At 55.1% G+C, this 26360-nt stretch overlaps 1 protein-coding gene across 1 annotated transcript in view; it reads left to right on the plus strand.

The window, feature by feature from the left end:
* The first annotated feature begins 54 nt into the window (after positions 1 to 54).
* GRIK3 (glutamate ionotropic receptor kainate type subunit 3) overlaps positions 55 to 26360 on the plus strand; it is a 243833-nt gene continuing 217527 nt past the window's right edge. The window contains exon 1 of the mRNA XM_004704958.2: positions 55 to 169. Within this exon, the coding sequence (XP_004705015.1) occupies positions 55 to 169 (115 nt within the window). The remainder of the gene's footprint in view (positions 170 to 26360) is intronic.

The raw sequence follows: 26360 nt of genomic DNA on the forward strand, positions 1-26360 counted from the left end.
GCCCCAGGGAGCCCGCCACGGCCGCGCCCCGGGCACGCTCGGCGGCGCCCAACGATGACCGCTCCCTGGCGGCGCCTCCGGAGTCTGGTTTGGGAATACTGGGCCGGGCTCCTCGTGTGCGCCTTCTGGATCCCGGACTCGCGCGGGATGCCCCACGTCATCCGAATCGGTAAGGGCTCCCTGGAGCCAGGGGTCGGGATGGAGGGGCCTCGGCGTTTTCCCAACCTCCCTCTGGGCTCCCGGGGTCGGTTGACCACTACGAGCACGGTCGGGGTGGGGGGTAAAGTTCCCACGCCAGGGTCGCGGGCCCTACTTCGTGGGGAGCGGGCCAGCGGGCCGCGGCGGCGGGCGAGGGGCCCGTGACACGCTCCTGGGGAGGTCAGATTTGGTGGCCTGTGGCGACGGGCACCAGCTCCAGTCCGACTCCCGGGCGCATTTCTGGGCAGCTGCCAGCCTTAGCGGCCGCAGACCGAGTTCTGAGAGCGGAGCAGGGAGCCGGGGAAGGCGCCAACTTCTCTCTTTTCCCCTTTTGCGCCCGGCGGGCACCTCACCCTACAGTGCAGGGCTCGAATGCGCTCAGCAGAGACGCACCGTGCGGTTTCGCAGGAGGAGGGCAGCCGTCTCCTTTCTGCGTAGCTGCGCTCGGATCTCGGTGCTCCCCTCCCTCCAATGAAACCCATGGCCTGGGGCAGGAGAGTGGCATTCCCTCTGCAGGTCGCCCGCGCAGGGCCCTCGGGTCGAGGCCTGTCCCTGGCTGCGGGGAATCGCCGGTCGGGGCGCGGAGGAGGAAGGGACGGAGCCCGCTAGCGCACCGAAGGAAGGCGGCCAGAGGGGAGCGAGTGCTTTTGAAAGTTAGCCGACGTCCCTCCGCAGCTGGCGGCGGCTGGCGGAGCTGCGCGCTTCTCTGGGGTTCGGGCGGCTAGCTGCGGACGCTGACTCCCGGCTTTAACTTTGTTGTGGCCGCCCCAGGCACCCTGCGGGCAGCGAGCCGGGCCTGGTCGGGCTGGGGTCTGCGCACGTCCGCTGCCGCGGCCCGGGGCCCGGGGCCCAGGGCCCGAACCTGGGCCCAGCCTGGTAATGCGGAGCCGCCGCCAGGCCGGAATCCTGGACCGCCTGGGTTCTGGAGGCGCAGCCGCTGCTCCTGGCAAGCAGAGCTCGACTGGGCCGGGGCCGCCCACCTCCCCCGTGGCTCCTCTCCAGGCACGGACTGTGGGCTGCCAGAGGCCTGAGGAGGGCCTGGAATTAAAGTAAGCTTGGGCTCCTTACTAGACGAGGTTTTTCTCGCTTGCGGTTCGAACCCCCCACCCTCCGCCTCAGGAGGATTGCCTCCGCCCTGCCCGCTCCGGGAGCCCTGCCCCTCCAGACTCTGCATCTCAGCTCCACCCACGCACGGTCCTTCGTTTGGTCCATGTCCAGGATCTGGCAGGGGGACTCCCTGAGGCAGAGGAGTCCAGGCACTCGAGGGGACTCTGGGGACAGCCCTCGGTCAGGTTTAACCCTTTCCAGCTACCATTGCACCTCTCAAGCCCTAATTCTCTAGGGGTTTTTGCCTGTCTCCTTGCCTGCCCAGCAGGTCACCAGTCCAGGAGCAGGCTGGCCCAGTGGTGACCTCCTCCTTTATTCCCTCCTTCATTCTCTTTGGGAGGGAGGGGTCTCCTGGACAGAGTGCCCTTGGAAGGGAACAGGGAGGACCTAGGAGGTATTGTGGGCCCAGCTCAGGTATTGCAGGTCCCTTTTTCCTGATCCTGCTGCCCTGGAGGTTGGGGCAGGGACAGAGCAGGAAGCAGGTGAGTGCAGAAATTGAGTTGTGCTGGGGGTGAAGGGGTGAGGTACAGAGTCCTATAAAGTCCCTAGAGGTAGACTGTCCCCTAGGCTGCCTGCCCTTTCTTGGGCTCAGTGTGTAATAATGTAATTAAAGGATGGCAGAGCCCTCTTCTCATCTAATCCTCTTCTAGCAAACCCCAGGAGTAATTAGCATGTAGGTCTAGGCCATTTATATCCCAGCGCCCTGCCCCATTTGACTCCCAGCCTGAAGACTGGGGTGCTGTGCTGATGTCAAACGTGACCGCTGGAGCTCTGCCAGCCTGGGCAGAGGAGGATGGAGGAGAAAGCTCTGAGGCCTCTGGGTGCCTCTGAGGGTTCCTAGGGAGCTGTGCATCTGTCCTTCAGAGCCCAGGCTTGAGTTCCGGCCAGGGAGCACAAAGGGGCCCAGCAAAGAGAGTCCCAAGCTGAAACCCAACCACACTGCCTGGCCCAGGCCCAGTGCCACCTCCCTTCCCTGCTGCTCACACCCCTGGGTTCTCAGGGCTTTGGCTGGGGCTGTAGGAATTGCAGGGCACTGGGTGCTTCTCTCTTCCATGCTGGAGGCTGGTGTCTGAGCTCACTGGCTGTGCTTAGAGCTGAAGCCTTCCCTATCAGGCGGGCTTCGCTGCCACCAAACACCAGCCCTGGAGAAGGCTTTCCTGCAGGTGGACAGGGGCTGGGGCTCATTGCCCCTGCCCCCTCTCTTTGTGCCTCTTTTAGGGGCTGCGATTTCCTCCTAGCCAGGGAGAGGGATAGCTCAGCAGTGTGTTAGAGTGTTCAAACCATCCGTCTTGAATAGATGAATTGCATTGCTCTGTCTTTTTGTAATTGTGTCTATCAGAGGGAGAGGTCAAGGCATTGATTGCTTGGATGGTTTGCAAGTAACAAAGGAGAGCGAGGGAGAGAGCGAGGGAGAGGGAGTAATTGGATTGTAGTCTGCAGGGGAAAAATGATCATTGATTATTTTATATGACTGGGTGGAAGATGTAGTCTGTGTATGATGATCAAGTGTGGCTCATTGAAGGTTTTCGAGGCATATTGTTGGGCATTTTGTTGTTATTATCATCGTTGAGATTGTTCAGATGGACAGATCTTGATGCATAGAAAGCAGTGTAATGAATGGACCCTCTGCCAAATGGGACTCAGTGACCTCTTGTGGGCACCTGGGTTTCCTGATTACATGACCTCAAAGTCCAATTGCAGTGGGTTCTGGGCTGGGAACCAGGAGACCCGGGCCATCTGCTCTGTTCGGCAGGTGGACTCCCATGCCCATCCCGAGCCTCAGTTTTCCCCATCTGTCAACTGTGGAGCTGGCCTGGGTGGTTGGCTTGGGCTAGTCGGAGGTTTGGTGCGGGCTGGCAGGGCCTGTCGGTGCCATTGTGGCTTTCCCCGGCAGATTCATTCTCATTCCAGATGGTGGGATCTAGGGCCAGGTCAGAACTGGGAACAGAGTCGGCCAGTAGCGGCAGCAGCAGCTGTGTGGTGAGGAGTCAGCATGAGCAGTGGATCGCTCCAGCCAACCAGGGGGCAGAGGGGGGAGCCAAATGACTGCAGAGACATAAAGCAGGTGTTGTGTGTGTGTGTGTGTGTGTGTGTGTGTGTGTGTGTGTGTGAATGGGATGGGAGCGGAGGGATGGCCCAGCTCCGGACTTTTCAGGCATCTCCAGACTTGAGCTTCCAGCTTCTGAGCCTGGGCCAGAGCTTCCTGGACATGCTGGGCCAGGAGGGGGAAGGGAGCAGCGGCAGTGGCCCAGGCCCAGGGGAGTGAGGGGCCCCTCCCTGGGCGTTCCCAGCTCCACTCCTCAGATCAGCCAAGTCAAAAGGTCCTGAACGCTGGTCTCTTGAGTTTGGGAGGCGCTGTGTGTAAAACAATGAGCGGTCTCTCCCCTCTACTGGTGACACGCTGAGCAGACAGGAGCTGAATGAAGATCAATAGGGGTTTCCCCCCTGGAAGTAAATAGCTTCAGACAAGACCTGGGAGCGGCCCAGGGGCCTTCAACAGCATTAACTTGAGGAATTGCTGCCTCCACTTTCCATCTCAGCTGTTCCTGTCAGCCCTGCTTCCCTCCATCTCCTTCGCTTAGTTTCCTCTCTTCTCACAGCTGCCCTCACGCACACCCAGCGGGACACTAGCCTTAGTCTTTTGACGGCAGGATGACCTGGGGTTGTAGAGGTGGCCTGTGCAGCTGACGGCAGGCGCTGGGGCCTGCCAGGGCTCTCCCGAGGTCACCCATGTCCCCTGCCAGTGGACGCAGCTCTGGATTGAGAAGTCCAGCACACGGTGCTAATTTTCCGCGCGTGCGCATGTGTGTGTGTGTTGGGGGTGTTGGAGGGGCGAGGTGACTCCTTGTCCTCCGCCTCATCAGAACAGTGAGCCTCCCTGAGCCATGAGGCCCCACAGGTCCTGCGTTTCCACCCAAAGGAAGGAAGCTCAGAGCCCTGGCTGTAGCGAGCTCCTCCTCCTCCTGGGGACTTGGGCACGGAGGGGAGTGACCGCAGGGCGGTTTTGGACGGGCATTATCTGGAGACCTGCCTGTGCTTCACGGGCAGGACTGCGTTTCTGATCTATGGGGCCCAAGTCCACGCCATCCCACCACAGTCAGCAGCTCTGCCTCTAACTGCTGCGGCAGGGTCAGCCTGAGCCTCCAGGACCCCCAGAGGGAACTGCAGCAGGGGATTGCCCCACCTGGGTGGGCAGTGGGTCCCACCCTGCCACAGAGAAGCCTGCAGCTTCAGCATCAGAGCCCTTGCCCAGCTCCAGCACCTGGCAGGAGAGGCCTTGGCTTGTCTCTCAGATGCTGGGGCGCTGAGCCTACTGCTTTGGGGGTGCCGGATAGGCCAAGGGCCTGCTGTGGGGTGGAGCAGACAGAGACCAGGCTGGGCCCCTGGTGTGGCCTGTGTGACAGGAGCTGCTCCGCTTCCAGGTGCTGATTCCCCGGCAGCAGCACCAGAGGGCAGTGTGTCTGTGTGAGGCGGCTGTGTGCCTGCCTTCGGCCTGGGGACCCACCTGGGTCTGGAGCAAAATAAAACTAAGACAGTAGAGACATCCGCAGCCTTGTTGTCATTTGTTGCCACTGAGTTGGTCCCCAGCCCTGGCAGCCTTACCTGTCGCAGAAGGGCCTGTGCCATCTTTACAGCAGTCCTACTTGAGCACGTGAAAGGTGGCGGGAGCCCTGGAGGTGTGGTGGGTATGCGTTGGGCTGAGATCCGCATGGTCGGCAGTTTGAAGCCACCAGCAGCTCCGCAGGAGAAGGACCGGGCTCTCTCCTCCCGCTGGAACACCCACAGCGGGTCGCTGTGAGTCTGCAGAGACGGATGCCGGTGAGTTTTTCATGAGGTGACAGGCACAGAACCGGGTGCTTTCCCAGTAACTGGCACTGCAGCATTTCGTCCCTCACCATCTTCCTTAGCTTTCACCAACCCTGCAGGCAGGATCCCCATTCTACAGACAGGAAACCAAGCCTGATGGGTCCAGGCAGAACCAAGACGTGGGTGCATCTGCTAAGCTAATCTCACCTTTCACCATCTGACGACAGAAAGGAGCAGGGTTTCAAAGGGGCTGGGTTGGTGGTGCCTCCTCCCCGCCTCAGTGGCTCTGGCTGCTTCAAGGCCTCCCTGCCTGGCTGGGTTAGCTCTGACTAGGGGGGAGGAGGCCAAGGGGTGGGGGATGGATGGTGGTCTGAGCTCTGCCCATGTAACCCTACCAGGGTCAGTTTGCATAGATTGGCCTTGCTGATGGCCACATAGCAAATTGGCTTTCTGCAGAGGAAAGGTGTGGCTGGTCTTTCACACTCCTCCCATCCTCTCTCTCTCTCTCTCACACACACACACACACACACACACACACACACACACACACACACACACACACACACACACATTCTGCCTCACCCCTAGCTTCTGGTCTCTCTGATCATGCCTTTATCCAAGCCTCCAATCACAAAATGCAGCACCCAGGGCCTTACCTGGCAGGACCCTCCTTGGGGTGGCCACTCCACTCACAGATCCCTCCACCCTGGGGCATCCAGCCTGCACATCCACAGGGCAGCCACTAGATAGTCCTCGAGGATGCCACCCTAACCTTGAGGAAATCCAAGGGCCCTGTGCCAGCATCTGCCCCGTGCCCCCAGTGACCTGGTGAGAGAAGGTGGATGGTGACTTAGCTCTTTCTTCTGCCTCCCCCACCCCCCCAACCTCTTGCCGCCCCCCAACTCTGTCCCCTCCCCTCTCCAACACCCTTTCCAGGCTAATGGGTTTTATGGGGCTGTTTTTCCTTTTTAAGCCGTATCCACAGTCTGACCTTCTGGACAGAGCCTGCTCTGCCATGAATGTAGTCCAGTGGACACAGCGTGTGAGGCGTAAGGCTTGAAACGTGAGCTGCTGCCATGCAGACTGTGGGTTGGGTGTGAGGCCCTGCATTCAAGAGCCTGCCCAACCCTCTCTTTCAGAGGCCAGGACCCCAAGAGCCAAGGCCAGCCCCCAATTGGCCCTCTCTGCTCACCATACTTCTCTCCAGGGGACAAGGGGAGATTGAGATACAGGTGACTGCCTGAGGCCCAGCCGTTCCTTGAGTGGGGTTCCTGCAGAGTGACAGGTTTGGGACAAGGATGGTCAGAAGGGCTAGGTTCTTTTCCTGGGTCTTGGTCTCTTCCTCTGTAACCTGAGGATGCTGCTGCCTGGCCCAGAATCTTGAAAAGCTAGGTGGGCTCTCTTTCCAAAACCGTACCTGCTTCTCCAGAGGAGCGCTTGTGATTTGAGGAGTCTGGCACCAGATGATGCTGGGATTAGAGTGCGCGAGGACATAATTCCAGGAGGCCCTCAGATGGGCAGCCTGCCTTTGCAGGTCATTGGAGCTCATGAGAGTGAGTACCTTCACATTTTGGAGGCCCCAGCCCCGCCTAAGGATCCCTGGTGGTGCACTGGGTAAGCACTCAAGTTCACCTGCTCCGGTGCTCAGCCGGGAAGAGCAGTGGCAGGCAGCTTCCAGGCAGCGCACAGCCCCGGGCCCTCTTGGGCAGCCCTACTAGGTCCTCTGGGTCAAGCCATTGGGAGGCACCGATCTGATCACATAACAAAGCAGCAACAGGTGCCCTTCCCCCCTCCCCCCTCCCCACCCCCCTCCTACTTCCCCCTTGGCTGGGTCCTGTACCACCAGCATCTGGTTTTGCTCAGGGAACCAACATTCTATCCTGTGTGCTCCAGAGACCAAGTGTGAATGGAGTGTGATTTGGAGCGGGGCCCCTGGATTGGGGGCAGGCGGGCTGGGACTTGGGAACAACAGGGTGTTGTGACTGTGCTTTCCTTCCCATTTAGTCACCTTTACTGTCCTCCACCACCCCCTCCCCACTCCCCAGTGCTTGACTTGGGTTTAGCTCTCTGGGCATGGTCTCCGAGGCCCACCCTCACTCCAGCTCCAAGCCTGGACCTGAGCTTCTCTGTCCGCACAGTTCCGTTTCTCCAGCCCCTCTCCTGGCTCCCTTTGACCCTCCCACCTGGTTTACTGGTGGCTGTTGACCTTAGGTGTTGTTAAGATAGTGGGATGCCTGGTCCAGGGCCTTCTCTAACGTGTGTGTGTTGCCTCTCTCCTTAGACCAGCAGCTGGCGGAAGTGGCTGTCATCTCTGCCCCATTCCCACCCAGAGGCAGTATGACTTTATTTCTAGAGTCAAAGATACATTTCATGGATAGGATGATGCAAACCCCCCACCCTCCAATTTTCATCTCTCTGAAATCAATAGGTGTCTTACATGAGTAGGTCGGGCCAGCTTTTCTTTGTAGCATCCCCTCCACCCACTGACACTCTAAACAGAATGAATGATGTGTCTTGGGCTTGGGAGGAATGAGATATGGCGGGCCGGCCTTTGATTGTGACTCCGACCAGTCCTTGTGGTGTGACCTGGGGCAAGCACCTTGACCTGGAAGCCTCTGTGCCCTGACTTGTAATCGGATTCTTGTCAGATGGAACCATGTGCGACTGCTCGGCACCTGCCAGAAGAGCAAGTCCGTATGTCTGAGCCTTACAGGAGCCTCTGCCCAGGGTGCTGGTAGGGCTTGGAGGAGTCAGAGCACGTGAGGCTCTTTGTGTTGATGAGTGACTGATACTTGTGACATGTTGGGGGGTGGGAGGGAAGGGCTAGAAGGAGGGCTTTTTGGTGGTGGAAGCCATGCCACTACCTCCAGACTCTGATCTCCACGGCTGCGGCCTCTGTTCTGTGCCGACCGTGTGCTCCGGGCTCTGTGCAGCTCCTTGCATGTCATCTGCCCCTTGCCCACAGACCTGTGTGCCCGAATCCCTGGGATAGTGGCCCCTGATGCTGGGGAGTAAAAGAGACCCCTTCCCACAGTGCTCTGGAGCCCACTGCCCAGGGTCATCTGGCCTGTTACTTATACTCCTACAGCCAGGGGCCCCGGGCTTCTCCTGCATCTGTGGCATTGGAATGGAAATGCCTTTTGCATGTGCTCTGAGCCTGGAAGACCCTGGTTATGGGATGCTCTGGGAAGGCATCAGCCCAGGAAATTACACTCAGTCCTTTTTGGACTGGGAGGTCCATCCTGCTTACTGGATAGGCCCAGGGGGCCCAGGAGGGTCTGTGGCTTGAGGCTGGTCTCTGGGGATAGGCCCGGCTGGCTCTGCAGGGAGGTGTACCAGGTAAGGAGGCCATGGGCAAAAGCTGGGAGGGGAGGGTCCACATGGTGATCGTAGAGATCGGAGCTAATGAAATGGCATGAGATCCTGGGGGAGTGGTGGCTGGGACTCCAGGTCCTTGGGTGCCATGCTGAGGGGTGGTTAAGGACGGCACAGAGGGGAAGAAGGGAGCGAGAAGGAACTGAAATTCTGGCTGTGTGAAGAGGGTTCTAATCCATAGAGGACAAGGGTGGGGGCTGCTGCAGACCGGCTGCTCACAGAAGGGGGTTTAGAGAGCTCTCAGAGCAACTGCAGTGACGAGTGTTCAATATGGGCATGAGGGAGTCTTCTGCAAAGCATTCGCGCATCTGCTTTGCAGAACTGAAATACGGTATTCCAAAATGCCTGCCCAATTGGGCGGAAAAGCAGGAGAGGGGAGCCAAGGCCTTCCCGGGGCTGGCGGCATCGCATTGCCTGCCTGTGATGAGGACTCTCAGAATCCAGAGGAAAGCAGCAACAGCCCCGGGGTCACTCCACGCCTCTGGGTCTTCGCCATTAGCGGGCAGCAGAGTCACCTGGAGCATGCATTAAGACACAGCTCACAGGGCCCCACCGCAGAACTTCTGATTCCAGGTGTCTGTGGTGAGGCCTGAGAATATGCGTTATCTCACAAGTTCTCAGACAATGCTGATGTCGCCTCTCTGGGGACCCTGCTTTGAGAACCACAGTTGTCATGGGCAGGTGGACGACCCCTCATCCTTTAAGTACCAAGTTCATGACTGAATAGCACCTATCATGAGCAGCTGGCCAGGTTCTGGTTCTACTGTATTGCAGATTCCCCGTCAGCGAATGGGACGTGTCTCCCCGTGGCTCAGAAAGGCACGAAAACGTGCATGGTGAGAGAGGAATCTGCAGGCTATTGAGTTCAAACCCTCGCTCCCTCCCTAGTGGCTACGTACGTGACTTTGGGCAAGTCACTTAACTTCCATCAGCCTGGACTCCTTCCCCTATAAAATGAGGATCGGGTAGATTTCATCCCAGCAGATGATGGTGAGAACTACCGGGCTTGGCACAGATCCACTCTGACCATCTACGATGTGAGCATGCGCACAGATCCTGCAGTCAGCCCGAGTTGGAAGGCAGCTTCCAACACGTCCCACCTGTGCAATTTTTCTTAAAAGTTATTTAATCTCTCAAAAGAATAACGATGATAGTGTCTGCCTCCGAGGCTGTTTTTTTCGGTGACAATTACATGTACTTAATGCATTTAACACTCTCAGAACACAGCTAGGGCAAGATGCAACCAAGGCTATTCTTCCTAGATGCGTGATTGTCCCGCCCCCTGATAACTGGGTCGGATTTGCTTCCTGTTCTACATTCCAGCCTTGTTGAAGGATCTAGGTCTCCTCTGACCGAAAATGCCCACTTCCTGCCGCGTGGTGTCAGGAGCCAACCTCAGTATTCCTTGGGTATTGAAACCAGTGCGATGATCTATGATCTTACCCGGGGGTCTTTTTATCCATATTTCACTCCATTGTTTTGTACTGAGCTGGTGGTCTCCCACGACCACTGGGTCTTTCCCTGGAGTATCGTCACGGATCTATAACTTCTTCCGTCCTCCCTTTGGCAGGTGATCTTTTGAAATGCAGGCAGGACCTGTCATTTACCCCCAGTAAATTATGACCGTGAAACCTGCAGGCAGTTATTCTTGCTCTTTGCCTCTAGACCACCCAGACACGTTCTGTTGCTCCTTCCTGGCAAGGCAGGCAGGCATCTCCCCTCTTCTTCCTCCCTCGCCTCCTTCCTGGGGGCCGCTGCGGGTCATAGGCCAGGCCTCCCCTTTCACTGTCTTGACCACGTCATCATTTGCGATCTGTCATGACGGGCACTTCCAGACCCACCACCGTGTCTCCCCTAGCCTGGCCCTCCACAAAGGTGAAGTGGCTGGTGGCCCACGGTGTGGTTGGGTTTGAGAAGTGTGCTCAGGACTGGCCGGGGATGCATTGCGTGGCTCCCCAGGCTGCAGTCTGTCTGATATGCTTCGTGCCACTTGTGCCTGCGAGGCAAACACACCTGCCTTCCCCTCAGTGATGTCTGCCCCAAGCACACAAGGCAGGCCATGACCAAGGCGCGAGACTGTTGGCTCTACGCACGTTGCTTGCCTCTACTACTGGATACTCCAACCAACTTCAGAAGGTCCGTGATTTCCTCGTGCCTTCAGGTCCTTTAAGATCCGCCACAGTTGGCATCTCCAGACCCACGCACGGTGTCTCTCCTCGCCTCTCACCCTCTGCTCCGCTGTCCTGAACACCTTGAGCACTTCAGAAAGCGCTTCTTCCTCTCGCACCCTAGGTCTCTACTCTTACTCATGCTTGGGAACATGCTTATCAGCACCCCTCCAACCCCCCACCTTTCCGGCGGACACATGGGCATGTCTTTCTTGCCAGGAAGCCTGGCAAGACTCCCGTACCTTCTGTGGGTCCCCACAATGCTCTCTGTCCTTCCCCGGTGATGACACTTACTCTGTTGTAAGTCTGGCTACCTTCAAGAGAAGCACCATGAGACAGTGGACCGTGCATGCCTTACTCATCGCAGTACCCACTGCGTGGCACACAGTGGGTGATTTGTGAGTACTTGTTAAACAAATGAATGCTTTGCTGTGCAGTCATTTGAACAGAAGTCCACTTAACGAACTGCCCTGCAGTTCAGCTCATCTCGCCAATGAGGAGTTCATGAAGACTTTGTTAGAGTCTTCTACGATACCCGGGTACGAACGGTGTTCTTGGTGTTCTCTGGGCACATCCATGCAGCGTCTCTGTGCCAAGGTCATTCCTGTTTAGTCTACCAGGCCAAGAGAAGGGTGTCGCTGGGAGATTGAGCCCTTCTTTTCTGGCCCTGTGCTTCAATTTCGCATCCACGGTCAAGTTCTTATCATGATGATTCTCCTCTTGTGCGAGATCCAAGTCTTCACTTCCAGAAGAGACAATGATCCTCCTTCCATGTCTGAGCCCACGGCTCTCATCGCTGCTTGCCCTGGGCTCCTCCGTCGTTCCCTCCGGTAGGTGAACAGAGGAAACTTCCTTCTCCTGTTCCGTCCTTCATAGGCTGATCACTCCAGACAGCTGCCAGGAAAAGCTGTTGCTGGTTCTCTTGTGCTGCGGCCACTCAGGTCCGGTCTCTCTTTCCCCGTCTTCACCAGCTCCCGGCATCCTGCTAGGATGTGTCAGCCACCGGTCGACAGGACAGCTTTGTGTAACGCTGGAGTGTTGACAGTGAGCCAGGCTGTATGGCCTGTCAGCCTGGGCCTTTTAACCTGGGGCTGCATGCGCCTCAGCACTGGGTTCTGGGCAGTGTGAGTGTGTGCACATGGGTGTGTCTGTGGATTTGGGAGGGATGGCCAACATGGAACTTTGCTCCTCTAGTGCCCACATCCCAAATCATTCTTTATCTTAAGCCCGATGAGTGAATAACTGTGACGGGCGGAGAAACTCAGGACTTCAGTGAAGTGATGGGTCTACTCCTGGGGGCATGGGTTTGATCTGGTGGCCACACTTGCATAGCTGGGAAAGGGTGTGGGACAGGTCTGCAGTGTGGCCCGGGGCATTCCCTCCAGAACCTAGCACAGCTGGGCTGTCCCCCGAGGCCAGGCTCTCCCCCTTTCCCGCTCCCCTCCCCAGGCAGACCGTTGACACGTCGTGAGCAGGAAGACACCAGTACCTCTATGGCTATTTTTCCTGCCCCATTTAATAGAGGTGACAGCCGTCTATTTTACTTGTCTCGTAGCAGCGAATCAGTAAATAAAATATGGGTTAACTCTCAGGTTTAGCTGAATTATGGCTGGTCCATGGGGACGGAGGGCTGGAGGAGAGTCAAAGAGAGAGATTGAATCCCTGGCTTCTTGTGAGGGGAGCTGAGCCTTACTGATGTCTTCCCCCGGCGTCTGGGAGCTCTTTGGTGCTGGGGGAAGGAAGGCAAGGTCACCGTGCTTGATGGTCTCTGAGTCTGTGGAAGGGCGAGAACACAGGAGAGGGTGCCCTGAAGGTTGGAGCTGGAGGATGTGACTCTCCTCATCTGCCACAGACTGGGATCGGAAGGCCAGGAAAGGGACATGTCTTATGTCACATCAATTAGGGAAAGAGCCCATTGGGTCTCAGACCCTCTGATCCTCAGTCCATTCAGAAGAATGCCCCAGCCACTGCTTTGTTTTCTCTCTCCTCAATCCACCCCTCTTTCAGACACACACACACACACACACACACACACACACACACACACGTTGAAGCTTTACATTTACAGTCTTAGGAAAGCTAGACGCTTTGCTCTTCAAATATGGAAAAATAGACCTATGAATCATTTTTCACATTGAAAGAGAAATAAAAATTGGATTCACATGCGTCTAGAAGAGCTCACGGGTGAGGGATCCACGGAGCGTAGTTCAGCCAGAGGCAGCTGTATTAAGGGTCATGCCTAAGCTCTGAGTTCAGCACCACGGAGAGCAGCCAGGCCCTGGGGTCCCGAGCAGTCACCATGTGCACACTGACTCTTTTTGTAGGGCTGGTGTGGTTATTGTAAGTCCTTGCTCAATAGACATTGTGTGGCATCACTGTCATTGCCCAAAAGAACATTTCCAGACTCACCCTGAAGTACAATGCTGTCAGTGATGGGGTAGTATCCACATTCCTACAAAGAAAACCAGTTAATACTACTATTATTCAAATTTACACACCAGCCACTAATGCCAAAGATGAAGAAGCTGAGCATGCTTAGCAGTTTACGCAGTCTGAAATGGATCAGCTGCACGGTCGAGATGCCTCGATGATTACCAGCGATTGGAATGCGAATGCTGGAAAGAGGATCCGTAGTTAGAAACTACAACCTTGGCTATAGAAATGATGCTGGAGATGGCATGATAGAATTTCATGCGTCCAACCCTTTCTTCATTTCAAATATGATTTTTAAACAACACGAATGGCGACTGTATACATGGACCTTGCTGGATGGGATACGTGGACCTAAAAAGCGGCATCTATGGAAACACATGATGGAGAAGTTCACGATCATCAGTCAGAAAACGGCCAGGGGCCAATTGCCAACCAGACCATCAGTGGCTCATATGTAAAGCCAAGATGAAGTCGTAGAAAATAAGAACCAGTTCACAAGAGCCAAAGCATGACTTGGATTATGTCCCACCTGAACTTGGAGGTGATCCCAAGCATAGATTTGATACATTGAGCATTAATGCCCGAAGACCAGGTGAGCTGTGGAATGGCATCGAGGATGTCACACTAAAGGTTATTGAAAGACAGAAAAGGAATCAAAGACCCAAATGGACATCGGAAGAGACCCTGAAACTTCCTCTTGCATGCTGAGTAGCTCAAGCCAGTGGAAGAAATGGCACAGTCCCTGTAAAAGAGGTGAACAGAAAATTCCAAAGGGCAGCTTGAGAGGACAAGAGGAAGTGGCACGCTGTGCACATGCCTGGCATTGGGAAACCCGAAGGAGAACATGCTCAGCCTGCCTCCAAGGGAAGGGATTGAAGAGAGATTCGAGCCTCATCCTGCCATACTGAAGAACACCAGGGCAGGATGTTGAACGATGCAGGAAGCTTCCGCAGAAGATGGATAGAATATACAAGGTCACTGTCCCCAAAAGGATTCGTTGATATTGAAGCATTCCAGGAGGCAGCACATGATCAAGAACTGGTTGTTTTCAAGGACGAAGTCCCTGCCACCCTGAGGGTTCTGGTGAAAAACAGTGCTCCAAGAGTTGGCAGAATATCCGTTGAGATGTTTCAACCAGTGGGTGCAGTGTTGCCAGGACTCACTCCTTCATTCCCATTGCTTTGGGAGAGCTTCCTGGCCTACTGACTGGACAAGATCCATGTTTTGGCCCATTTCAAAGAAAGGTGACCCGATAGGACTTGGAAATTATCGAACAACATAGTTAATATCACACCAGGTGAATTGTGCTGAAGACAATGAAACAATAGTTGCAGACACACCTTGATGGGGAACTGCCAGGAATTCAAACCAGATTCTTAAGAGGATGTAGAATGAGAGATATCATTGCTGGTGTCAGATGGATCCTGGCTGAAAGCAGAGAAATCCTGGTGCCTTATAGACTATGCAAAGGCATCCAACTATGCAAATCATAACGAATTCTGGACGGCATTGGGAAGAATAGGAATCCCAGAACACACCGTTGTGCTCATATGGAACTTGAACATGGACCCAGAGGCAGTTGTTTGAGCTGCCAAAGGAATACTTCAGGATTTAGAATGAGGAAAAGTGTGCTTTGGGGTTGCATCCTCCCACCATACTCTGTGTGTTGAGCACATAATCCAAGAAGCTGGACTAGATGAAGAAGAATGTGGCATCAGGGTTGAAGGAACTTAATAATACCTTTGATATGCAGTTGACACAATGTTCCAGCAGACAGGGAAGAGGACCCGAAACCCTTACTGCTGAAAATCAAAGACCACCGCCTTCAGTATGGATTGCAACTCAATGTAAAGAAAACCAATATCCTCACACCTGAACCAATAAGCAAACTTCGTAATACGCGTCCAAGGGAAAAACGATTGAAGTTATCGAGTATTCCATTTCACTTGGTCCACAATCACTACTCATGGAAGCAGCATCAAGTGACGTATTGCATTGGGTAAATCTGCTGCACAATGTCTATTTAAAGCTTTAAAGACCAGTGGAAGAAGGTGTCCCTGACCCAAGCCATGGTCTTTCCAACCACCTCCTATTCATGTGAAAACTGTACCGTGAACGAGGGAGATTCGAAGAGAACCGAAGCCTTTGAGTTAGGCTGCTGGGGAAGAGTGTGGAGAAGGCCACTGCTGGCAGAATAACAAACACATCTGTCTGGGAAGAAATGCAGCCAGAGGTTCACTAGGAGAGAGGATGGGGAGCCTTCATCTCACACACCTTGGACATGTTATCGGGAGAGATCAGTCCCTGGAGAAGAACATCATGCGTGGTCAAGGAGGACCCTCAACAAGAGGGATTGATACAGTGGGCTCCAACGTAATTGTGAGGATGGTGTAGAGCTGGGCAACCCCCCCCCCCATTGTAGAGAGCTGCTATGCTGTGTTAGTCCAGATGGACTACAGAAACAAACCTAAGGGGACTCCTATGTGTATAAGAAAGAGCTTATATATATACAAGAGCCATTGAATATTGAGAAAGCATCCCAGCCCAGTTCAGTTCAAGTCCATAAGTCCGACATTAGCCCATATGCCTGATACCAATCTATAAAGCCCTCTTCGACTCATAAAACACATGCAATGACGTCAAATGCAGGAAGATCACCGGCCAGTGAGTGAGCGGAAAGTCTTATGGATCCAGTGGCAGTGGAAGCATCTCAGTGCTGGCGGGGATTTCTACGTGGTTCCTTCAGCTCCAGGGCTCTAGCGTAGCTCTATGTGTCTTGTGTGCAGAAAGACGAAGCAGAGAGTGTGTGTGTGTCCCTCCTCCAGCGAGCTATTTATCTCTGTAGCACCTCCACATGAGGTCATCAAGCTGTGACCTGATTGACAGGCTAAACTCCACCCCTTCACTCTTAAGTCTCAAATTGACAACAGATTACACAATTACCACATATGCATTGGGACGGAATGCAATACACAAGAACAAGAACAAGAACAACATCCCTATGGGATGGTAATGTGTTTTGGAGACACGCAATTTAAGGATTGTTACTTGCGGTTCTTCAAATAGATAACCCCACCTAAAAGAAAATGAAGTTAATGGATAGGGTTTTCTCGCTCTCTGTCTGTCTCTCTTTTTATCCCACATCCTTATACAACTTGTCTGCTAGGGAGCAGTAGCAGATGCCAAAACGAGTCAACAGTCCATTGTCAAGTATCACACCTGATCGCAAGCGCCTTTGCTCAGCCTGTCAGCATCCTCTTTCACATTGCCTTTGGTAAGGAGCCTTGCTTGTATTTTTATCCCGCTCACATGTGATTTCTTAAAAGTACCTTATGTGTTATCATTTCCCGAGTTGTGGAGCCCCACATCCCTATAATAGAGCTGTGTATTTTCTGCTAGTAAATAAAATTATTCCTCGTTCAGGTGATGCAAATTAAATGTGTCACAGCTTTATGGCATTCCCCGAAGAGCCCAGGCCGTGCCAGGTGCTCCGCCACCTGGATGCATCGAGAAACCTCGTGCTTGAGGTGGGCTTCTCCAGAGAAGGAAGTCACTCCTGAGTGACCTCGGCTCGCCTCAGAGAAAGGGGCGGAGGGCTTGCGCATCCCTGGCATACAGGGAGTTGGCTGGGAATGCAGTGAGCACCTGGACCAGAGGCAAAAGAGTCGTAGATGGCCGACCATCTTAGAATGGTAGCATCAGGGGACTGACATTTGCTTCTGAACAAGAAGTGAGGCTTTCGGTAACTGGGCCCCAGGGACTGAGGAGGCAAGATGGCCTCTTGCAGCGCTACAGCCAGTGGAAAGATCCGGAGCTGGCCAGGGAGATGCGGACTCCGTGTGTACAAAACAGGGTTCTTTCTGGAGCTCTCCTTGGAAAGAGCTCAGCACGAGGGCTCCAGGCTTTTGACTGCTCCCCCTGGGATGTGCAGAATCAGAAAAAAATAGAAGTCGGCTTTGGAAATATAGCTATTTTTATGCTGTTTGTAATTTAGTGTTTATTTCCTGTTTTTTTCCAACCCCCCCCACACCCCCCACACACGGATTCTGGGCTGACTCACTGATTCAAACATTTAAGGTGCACCCACTCTGTGGACTGCAGAGCACCTAGGCGGGGGTGTGGAGGAATGACTACAGGGGGTGGGGGGTAGGGAAGAAGTAGCTTCCCCGGCTCGTGAAGGTCCGCATGGAGGTCTGTGTAGGTGACCTTCAGTGAGAGAGCCATGGTTTCTGGGACATCTAGGTGTGTATGCTTCAGCCAGAGCCCCACCCCCGGATCTTCCTCACTGCCCTTGTCTCTGGGAGGAATGCGGAGACTCAGAGAGGAGACTGTTGTGGTGGTTGTTGTTGGCCTCGGCCTCACGGCGAGCTTGTGCACAAGGGATTGGACCGGCAGCTGAATTTTCGGAAGTAGATCACCAGGACTTTCTTGGTAGCTTGGCTTGGTCTGGAAGCTCTTCTGAAGCCTGTTCAGCATGCCAGCCCCACGGACAGAGAGTGGAGGCTGCCCAGGAGATGCACTGACTGGGAATTGAACTGGGGCGTCTGCATGGAGAGAGAGCAATTCAGCCACGGAGGCACCACTGTCCCAGAGAAGAAAGGAGACACACTGAGTGTCATACACACAGCAGAGCCGAGGACAAGCCGTTTCTGTATTCCACCCTCCCTGCCCTGCCCTTGCCCCTTGTCCATCACCGCACCACTTGTATTGTGCTCTCTGCCCCCCGGGCTCTGCATGCCCTCCGCAGGGCCCCTCTGGACCTCATCTCAGCCACTTACCCGTCTCCAGGCATGTGTCTAGAAGGGGTAGGGTGCGTGTGTCTTTAGGAAGGGGAGAGGTATGAATCAGGTTTCCTTAAAGCCAACCACTTGCTGTCCCGAGGGGTAGGACTTGAGTCTGTTTTGGTAAGGAAGTTCTGCCTTCTGTCTCATTGAGAGCCTTCCTGCTGCAGCGTAGATCCAGCCCATTCATAACATGACAGGGCTGTTCCAGGAGGGCGGGAGGCAGCATCCAGGTCGGGAGCACTTTGCTTCAGGGGCTGCAGCAAAGAACCTCTTAGACAATTAAATCAAAATGGCCACACTTGCTCCCACGCGGACTTGGGCAGATTTATAATATTTTCTTTTTTAAAAAATTGCAGGTTTTTTTTTTTCATGGAGACAATGATTTATGGAATAATCAATTTCTTTATCTACCTAATCCATGGGAGTGATCTGTCAGTGCAGGCATCAATCTCCCCTCCGAGGCTGGGGCGGGCAAGCAGCCTTGGCGTCTGGCTCTTCGGGCAGGAGGCGGGGTTTTGTTCTTGGGCTACTTTGTCCTGGAGCGTGTGGCTCAGAGGCCTGTGGTCAGGGCTCCCTGGGCTCCCACTGGCTCGCTCTTCTGGTGAAAAATGCGAATACTGTGGGCCAGAGCGACCACTGAATTTCTGAGGGCTGCAGCTAGGGAGCGGATTTCCCCTGGCCCTAGTGGGCCCAGTGGTGGGATTGGGGGCCAGTGGGGGCCTTGTGGTTCAGAGTCCAGGTGCCCTGGTGGCACAGTGCATAAGTATTCAGCTGCTAACTGAGAGGTCGGGGGTTCAAGCCCACCAGGAGCTCCTTGGGAGGGAGATGCGGCCATCTGCTGCTGGGTAGATTTATAGTACAGTTCTCTCTGGTTCCACCCACTCTGACGCCCCTGACCCGTCCCTTCCGGTCTCTCCGGACAGACACGGTCGCCACTTAACCCTTTGACTGAAGGAATGGCAGAAGCTCCAGGCAGGGTGGTGGCTTCTGAGCCTCAGTCCCTGCGTCTTAGACCCCCTGCTGGGCTTCCTCTGCAGCCCTCCTGTGCTTCCGCACCGCACCTCCGCCTGGAAGCCTTCTTACAATTAAGGTGACCAGATTGTAACATTGGTAAAGCGGGACACCACTGATAAAACTCATATTCTGGCGAAATAGCCACATGGCAGCCGAAAACCATCTACCTTAGCTTGAGCATTCTTTCCAAAAATCGGGACTTTTTAAAAATGCGTGGGACGCGGGACAAATTGTTCAAAATCGGGACTGTCCCACTAAAAGCGGGACGTCTGGTCACCTTATCTTAGATGCCCACCAAGACCTTCCCTGGGCCTCCCTGAAGCCCCTGTTCTTGCCCTGTTATCCTGGGGGTGCTGGATTAGCACCCATCTTTAGTGTCCCTCACTGCCTCACGGCTCAAAGTGGACATTTTCGGACTCCATGCTCTTTTTTGGACGTAGACCTTTTTTTATTGCGGGAAACCAAAGGCTTTCTCGGAGACCCACGGGGACAGTGCTATTCTGTATGATAGGGTTCCCCATGAGTCAGATTGGGAGTCCTACTGGCATAGTGGTTACGTGTTGAACTGCCGACCACAAGGTCAGCAGTTCAACACCACCAGCCGCTCCGTGAGAGAAAGGCGAGGGTTTCCATTCTCAGAAAGCGTTAGACGCTCGGAAACCCGCAGGAGCAGTTCTAGCCTGCCTCGCTGGGTTGCCGTGGATTGGAATGGACTGGAGCACCGTGAGTTTTAATTTTTATTGTCGTTGCGGTCTTCTCATGAAAAGAGAAAAAGCAAACTCAATTCACTCGCTCGAAAACTAAGTCTCTTCACTTGGAACTCAAGCAAGCGTCTTTCTAAATGCGCTCTCCTGGCTCTGCCTGACCCCGCCGTCACGTGTAGGTTAAGTTAGTTTTCTTAGGTGAGTTAGCCATCTCTCAGAAATTGGGGTGTTTTATATAAAATTTTGGATTTCCAGGAAACCTTGATGAAACCCTACTCCTACTGCCCCCCTCTTGTGGTCCCCCCTCCTTACAGTGCCTCCCAGATGCCATGGTCATTGTTTCTCTTTCCGGAGAGATGAAAGCAGAGTCCTGGGGGCGGAGTGTTTATGAATGGGACTGCTAACCCACAAGGTCAGCAGTTTGAAACCACCAGCTGGTCCGAGGGAGAACGAGGAGGCTTTCTACTCCCATAAAGAGTCTCAGCCTCAGAAACCCACAGGGGCAGTTCTACCTCGTGCTGTAGGAAGGCCATGAAGCCGCATGGACTTGATGTCACGGATTTGCTTGTTAGAAGAGATGAAAGGGAGAAGTGGACTCTCTGGTGTGCTTGTGCTTTTATTCTTCACCCTCAGACCAAACCCACTGCCCGCCAGTCTGCTCTGGCTCACAGCAACCCGGCTGGACAGAGCCAAACTGCCCCTTGGCGCTGCCAGGCCTGTCGATCTGCAGAAGCAGATGGACACACCGTCTACAGATCCACTGGTGGGTTTGAACTGAAGACCTTTCCGTTAACAGTCAAGTGCTTAAAGCGCTGCACCACCAGGGCGCCTTAAAAGGCCGGTGAGAGGGCCAGTGAGTCCCTTTTTCCCCTCTCCCCCAGCCCTGATTCCTTGTATGTGTCCTGTTGACTCCTGCAGCCCTGAGCCCCTGAACCGCTGCAGGGACAGTGACCATTCCCATGGTCAGACCTTGTGCCATCCCTGGGGGCCGGATCAAAGCAGCCTTGTTTACGCAGTCCTTCAACCCGGTCTCCTTCTCGTAGCACCACCAAGACGGGGGAGGGTTCCCACTTCTGAGAGGAGGCTTGGCCAGGGGCAGGTGCCCAGCTAGGACATGGTGGATGCCCCCGTCTGCCGCCTCCCGAACCATCCCCCTAGCCTCCTTCTGGATGGAGCCCAGCAGGTGCTCCGGACTCCCACAGGAGAAGGAGCTGCTGGAAAGGACCGTTGGAGGAAGAGGCTGGAGAGGCTGCCCCTGGAGCTTCGTGCTCTCCCCCAGTGCGGCCGGCTCTGGCTGCTCCTGTGTATTTTGCGGCGGCAGTACCTGAGGTGAAGGGCACAGGTCCCCGGGGAGAATGTCCGCTGTGTGCCCCTTCCCATGACTGTGTCTTGGGGGGCGAGAACAAGGCAAAAGTAGCAGCGCTCGGCAGGAGCATGTGAACCGTCTCGGTCCAAGTTTTTGCCGTGGCCGCAGGCCCACCCCTCCCACTGAGCCTGGATAACAGGGCACACGGCGCCTCGGCCATTCCCAGCCTCCTTCCATTGCCTCAGATGGGAGACTGCAAGGGAGGAGGCTTCGCGAGGCAGCCCCTTTGCCCTTGGATGGACGTTGGGGGACAGCAGGGAGAGGGGAGGCTGTTGCCCCATTCCAGGCAGGCACAGGGTCCTGGGCGCTCTCACCCTGGAGGCTAGGAGCGTGGGGGCAGCTGCAGCAGAGGGGGGACTGCCTGGTGTCCAGCGTCCCTGGGAGCCTTGACAGGAGGTGGCTGCAGAGGGAGATTCAGAGCACTGGCGCTCCAGCCTGGAATAAAAACCCAAACCCAAACCCAAATCAAGGCAACTCTGTCGCCGTCGAGTGGATTCCGACTGGTCGGGGCCCTACGGAACAGAGCAGAGCTGCCCCACAGGGGTTCTGATGCCGAGATCTTGACAGAAGCGGCCTGCCACCTCGGCCCCCCTCAGACGGAGCCTCTGACTTTGGGTTTAGCAGCTGAGTGCTGGAGCACCGCCCCACCAGGCTGTGCCCCGACCTGGAATCGCGCTGGTCTCCCTTCCCTCTGCTTGAACCACGAGCCTTCGTGTTCTTCCCGGCCCTTGGAGCCAGGCGGCCAGGGAAGCTTCCCATGCCTTTGGGAGGAGATGCCTGCTTTGCAGAACCGCCTTGACTCCGAGCAAGTGCCCGAGGGGCTGGGCTGAAGGGGGCTCCTGCTTTCCTGGCATCTGGGCTGGTGTTGCCTTCCTGTCCGCGGGCAAACTCAGGGATCTGCAGATTCAGCGATGCTCCCTGTTTGGGTTTCTTGACATCTGGCCTTTCCAGACCTGGACACACCGGTCCCTTTCCTAGGCAGAGGGGGCCCTGGGCTGGTAGTGTTGGGGGTCACAGCCAGGGATGAGAGGCGGGAGTCCCACTCCTCATGTAAGCTGTGCAGGTGCAGGACCCTCTTGGGGGTCGAAATGAGAGCCTGACTCTGGGGCTCCTGCTCTCTGGAGTCTTGTCTGTGAGCAGTTAGGGCGGCGAGCAATAAACAAGTAAAGAGGTCCACGGTCAAACCCGGACAGGGAAGGCGGTGCCAGGAGGAGGCACACGAGGGTCTGGGAACTAGGGGCCTGCCTGAGGCCTGGAGAATGGGAGGATCCAGCCAGGTGAACATGCAGGGAGCACATTGCAGGCAGAGGGAGGAGCATGTGGGAAGGCCCGGGGGTGGGGAAGAACTTGGCCTGGTTGAAGAACAGAAAGAAGGCCCCTGGAGCTGGTGCTGGGGGAGCAAGCGGAGCAGCATCGAGGTGCTTTCTGAAGGGCAGCTCCTGCTTCCTCTCAGGCCCTCTGGAGCTGACCGCAGCTCTCGTCCGAGGCACAGGCCAGCGCCCACCGTGGGTGGTTGGTTACTCTGGCCCGTAGACATGTCAAGGTTCAACCTTCCCTGGAGTTGCTCCAGGTGAGTCAGGACAGGCCCAGAGTGGTCCTGGACACATGCTGGAGGTGGCAGTGCAGGTGCCAGCATTACACCGCGGATTCCAGGGAGCCTGCCTCCCAGCCAGTAGTCAGCACCTAAGTGAGTGAGCCTGTGGAGGTACCAGAGCAAGTGGGGAGCTAAGGTTCGGATGGGCTTCTTCCACGAGTGGCGTGCCCAGGTTGTGTCTACACTTGGCCCGCACATCTGAAGGAGAGCAGACACATTATCCATGCACCTGCATGTTGGGTGTCCAGGTCACCAGGCCATCTGGTTCAGGTCACTGGCGAGTTACTCAGCCTGGAGGAGTGGGTGGGTCCAGGCCAGGGTCTTTGGAGGACTCTGCAGAAGCATGGCAGCTCTTGTTCGTAGCATGTGCTTACACACAGGTCAACAGTGAGTGCGGGGGAGAGCTGCTGCTGGCCCCTTATTTGCACATGGGAACAAGGCCAAGTCCAGCTAATAAATAAACCAAAAACTCAAACTAGTTGCCACCAAGTTGATGGGAGCTCACGATGACCCTCATGCACTGCTTCTATAAGTCAGGATACTTTAAAGAAACAAATCCACAGCAGCTCATGTATAAGAGAGAGTTTTATATAAAGTTTAAGTGAGCATCAAGAAAACATCCCAACCCAGTGCTGCCCAAGCCCACAAGTCCAACATTAGCCCATTAACCCATATGTCCAACACCAATCCACAAAGTCCTCCTCCATCTCACTAAACAGAGGCAATGATACTGACTGCAGGAGGAAAGCCGAGTCAGTGAATGTGTAAACATCTCAGCACTAGCAGGGGTCTCCACATGGCTGCTCCAGCACCCAGGGCTGCATCGGGGTAGGTCCATGTGGCTTCTCCTTGGGGATGTCTTCAGGAAATCAGCCTTGCAAACTGAAGCAGGGAACTGCTAAGGCAGCTGTACCCTGGTCCGACCATCACAAAGCAAGAGACCCGAGAACTAGAAAGGTGAGGCTCACTGAGCCATTTATCCCTCCGCCCTTCAATTAATCCCACATGTGTTTATTGGCCAGGTTGGCACCATAAACTAACTAGCTCAGTGCTCCATAGCATGACCAATGGCGGTGACTTTTTCCTAAGGTGCCTCTGGGTGGATTTGATCCGCCAGCCATTTGAGTGATAGCCAAGTGCTTAACTGTTTGCACCATCCAGGGAAGGACTCCTGCCACCAGCAGTTTGTCGAAAACAACCATTGCCTAAGCCTGTTGGCTTTATGTGAGTGTCTTTAAAGCGACTAACTCACGGTTTAGCCAGCACCCAACCCCCCTTGGTTTGTTTTCCTGAGTACTGGGTCAGAGAAGGTTCGATTTCAGGTCTATTTCACCAGCCGGAGGAACATAATGTTGGGACTGTCCTTGTTCGGCATCATCGAGTTGGTTCCGGTTCATAGTGACCCATCCTGTTGTCAACAGAAGGAGACACCCTGGTGTCTGCACCACCGTTGGTACGTTTGAACTCCCTGCGGCAGCCACTGTGCCCATCCATGTCCTTGAGGGCCTTCCTCTGTTTGGCCATCCCCCTACTTGACGAAGTGCGATGTCCTCCTCCAGGGACTGGTCTCTCCTGACAACAGATCCTAAAGATGTGAGACCGAGCCTTGCCATCCTCACTTCTAAGGAGCCTTCTCATTGTACTTCTTCCAAGACAGATCGGTGTGTTCTTCTGGAAGACCACAGCATGTTCGATATTCTTCCCCAACTCCGTAACTCCAGCAAGGCATCCCTTCTTACGTCCTAGGTTGACCTACGGAGGAGGTGACTGAAGAGGCCACGGCGTGGGACTGGTGCCCCTTCGTCCCCAAAGTCACGCCCTTACTATTCAACACATTCAAGAGGTCTCGTGCAGCCCGTGTGCTCACACAGCACAGCACATCCGGGGTTCTTGGTGGCCACCGCCGTGAGCATGGATCGTGCATCCTGGTGAAATGAAATTCTTGCCAGCTGTAATCTTTTCTCAACTTACCGTGATGCTGTCTGTTGGTCCAGCCGTGGATATTTTGGGTTTCTTTCCATTGAAGTGCACTCCATACTGAAGGCTGCTGCCCTTGAGTTTCATCAGCAAGGGCTCCCTCCAAGTCTTGGCGTTCAGCAAGCAACGTTGTGTCATCTGCATATCCTAGGTGATCCGTGAGCTTTCCTGCCACTCTGGCATCCGAGGAACATGGAGAGCAGCCTCGTGTGCCATCTTCTGAAAACATGGAGGGATGTGACGCGTTTCAGGGCTTAGTCAGGGCCTGGTAGAAACTCGGCCCTTCCCTCCTTGGCCACCCAACTCTGGGCCCAGAAACTCCTAATACATCACCTTCTTTCCCAGCCTTGAGTGGTTCACATTCATTGTCCTGACCTGGTAAAGAAACGTCTTGATGCTTGCTGGCAGGTAGACAAAACTCCTGGAAGATTGGCCGAGCTTTTCCTTCCCCACTCCATCCAGTGTTTTGGTGTCTTGACGACAAAGCCACAGAGATGTGACTGCCGGGCCGGTTCCCCAAAGGCCATAAAACACCACAGTCCTGCCGGGCCCTGCCTCACCGCAATCCAGCAAAGTGCTCCTCACATCCAACACATGATTATTTTTTACAGAATCGCTGAACTGGCCATGTTGGCTGTATTGATCAATAAATTACGCTGATGAAAACTCAATCGGCAGTGGCCTCCTGGCACTCGTTCCCCGGCACAGAAAGGCTTTTACACGGTTCCATCTCATAGACCTTGGTGTTGTTCACCATCCCATTAGTCTCCTCTCTGGACCACTTCCCTGGGACTGGCCTCCAGATGCCAGGGCCCATGAGCCGTGCGTGTGTAGGAGTCCTAGCACAGAGCAAGGGGGCTCTGGGCTGGAGCGGGAATTGTCCTATTTGCTCAGGTTTTGAAGGGCAGTTCTGTGTTCCAGGACCGCTGGGACCTCCTGTAACCACTGCTGGCCATCCTCCATAGGCTGGTGAGGCTTGGTAGGAGCCTGGCTGGGGGACATGCCGGTCTGGTACAGCCCCAGCTGGCTGTTTGGAAGAACTGTGGCCTAACCTGAATGTCATTCATTCATCCATGGTCTCATTTTTTGACCACCTATGCATGCCCAGCCACTCACCACTTGTCCTTTGTGTGACTGTGAAGCTGAACAGGATCCAGGGGGTCCTTTTTAGACTAAGAAAGACTAGGAAGAAAGGCCAGGTGCTCTGCTTCCGAAACCCAGCCAGTGAACACCCCCTAGACCCCAACTGGCCACCGTGTGTGGCTTTGCCATGAGTTAGGAACCAGCTCTGGCTGCTGGCGGCAACGGTCCCTCTGTCGGATACCCTGCTCTGTGTGCCATCTCCTTGAACCCGCCCCAAATCATGGCACCTGCGTTGTGTCTTCACACGTGGCTGGCATGGCACTACATGGTGTGTGTGTGTGTGTCATATGCAGGTGCCCGGCCACTGGAGCTCAGATCTTGACGCCCGACCCTGGGTCAATTCCACACCCCACTGTGCTTCCATTTCTCCATCTGCGAAGTGGGGTGACTTGTGCCTGCCTCCCGGGCATATGGAGTCAGCGCGGTGAGCCCCTGTGAGCTACTTCCTGTGGAGCATTGGCGCTTTCAGCAGGTGCGGGTCAGATGAGCCAAGGAGGGTGGAGCGTGCCGGGCAGAGCCTGAGGCTGAGAGCTGAGTGCGTGTCAGCCGGTGTCTGCACCCTCTCACATGACCCTTGCGGCACAGCTGTGAGGCAGGCAGGGCCCATCCTCTCCCCATTTTACAGGTGGGGAAACCGAGGCTTCATGACAGGTGCCCCAGAGGCTCAGGCAGAGATTCCCCCCTCAGGCC

This window comes from Echinops telfairi, unplaced genomic scaffold (genome assembly GCF_000313985.2).
Source record: "Echinops telfairi isolate 266 unplaced genomic scaffold, ASM31398v2 ScPeMD7_7457;HRSCAF=8495, whole genome shotgun sequence".
Lineage (NCBI taxonomy): Eukaryota > Metazoa > Chordata > Mammalia > Afrosoricida > Tenrecidae > Echinops > Echinops telfairi.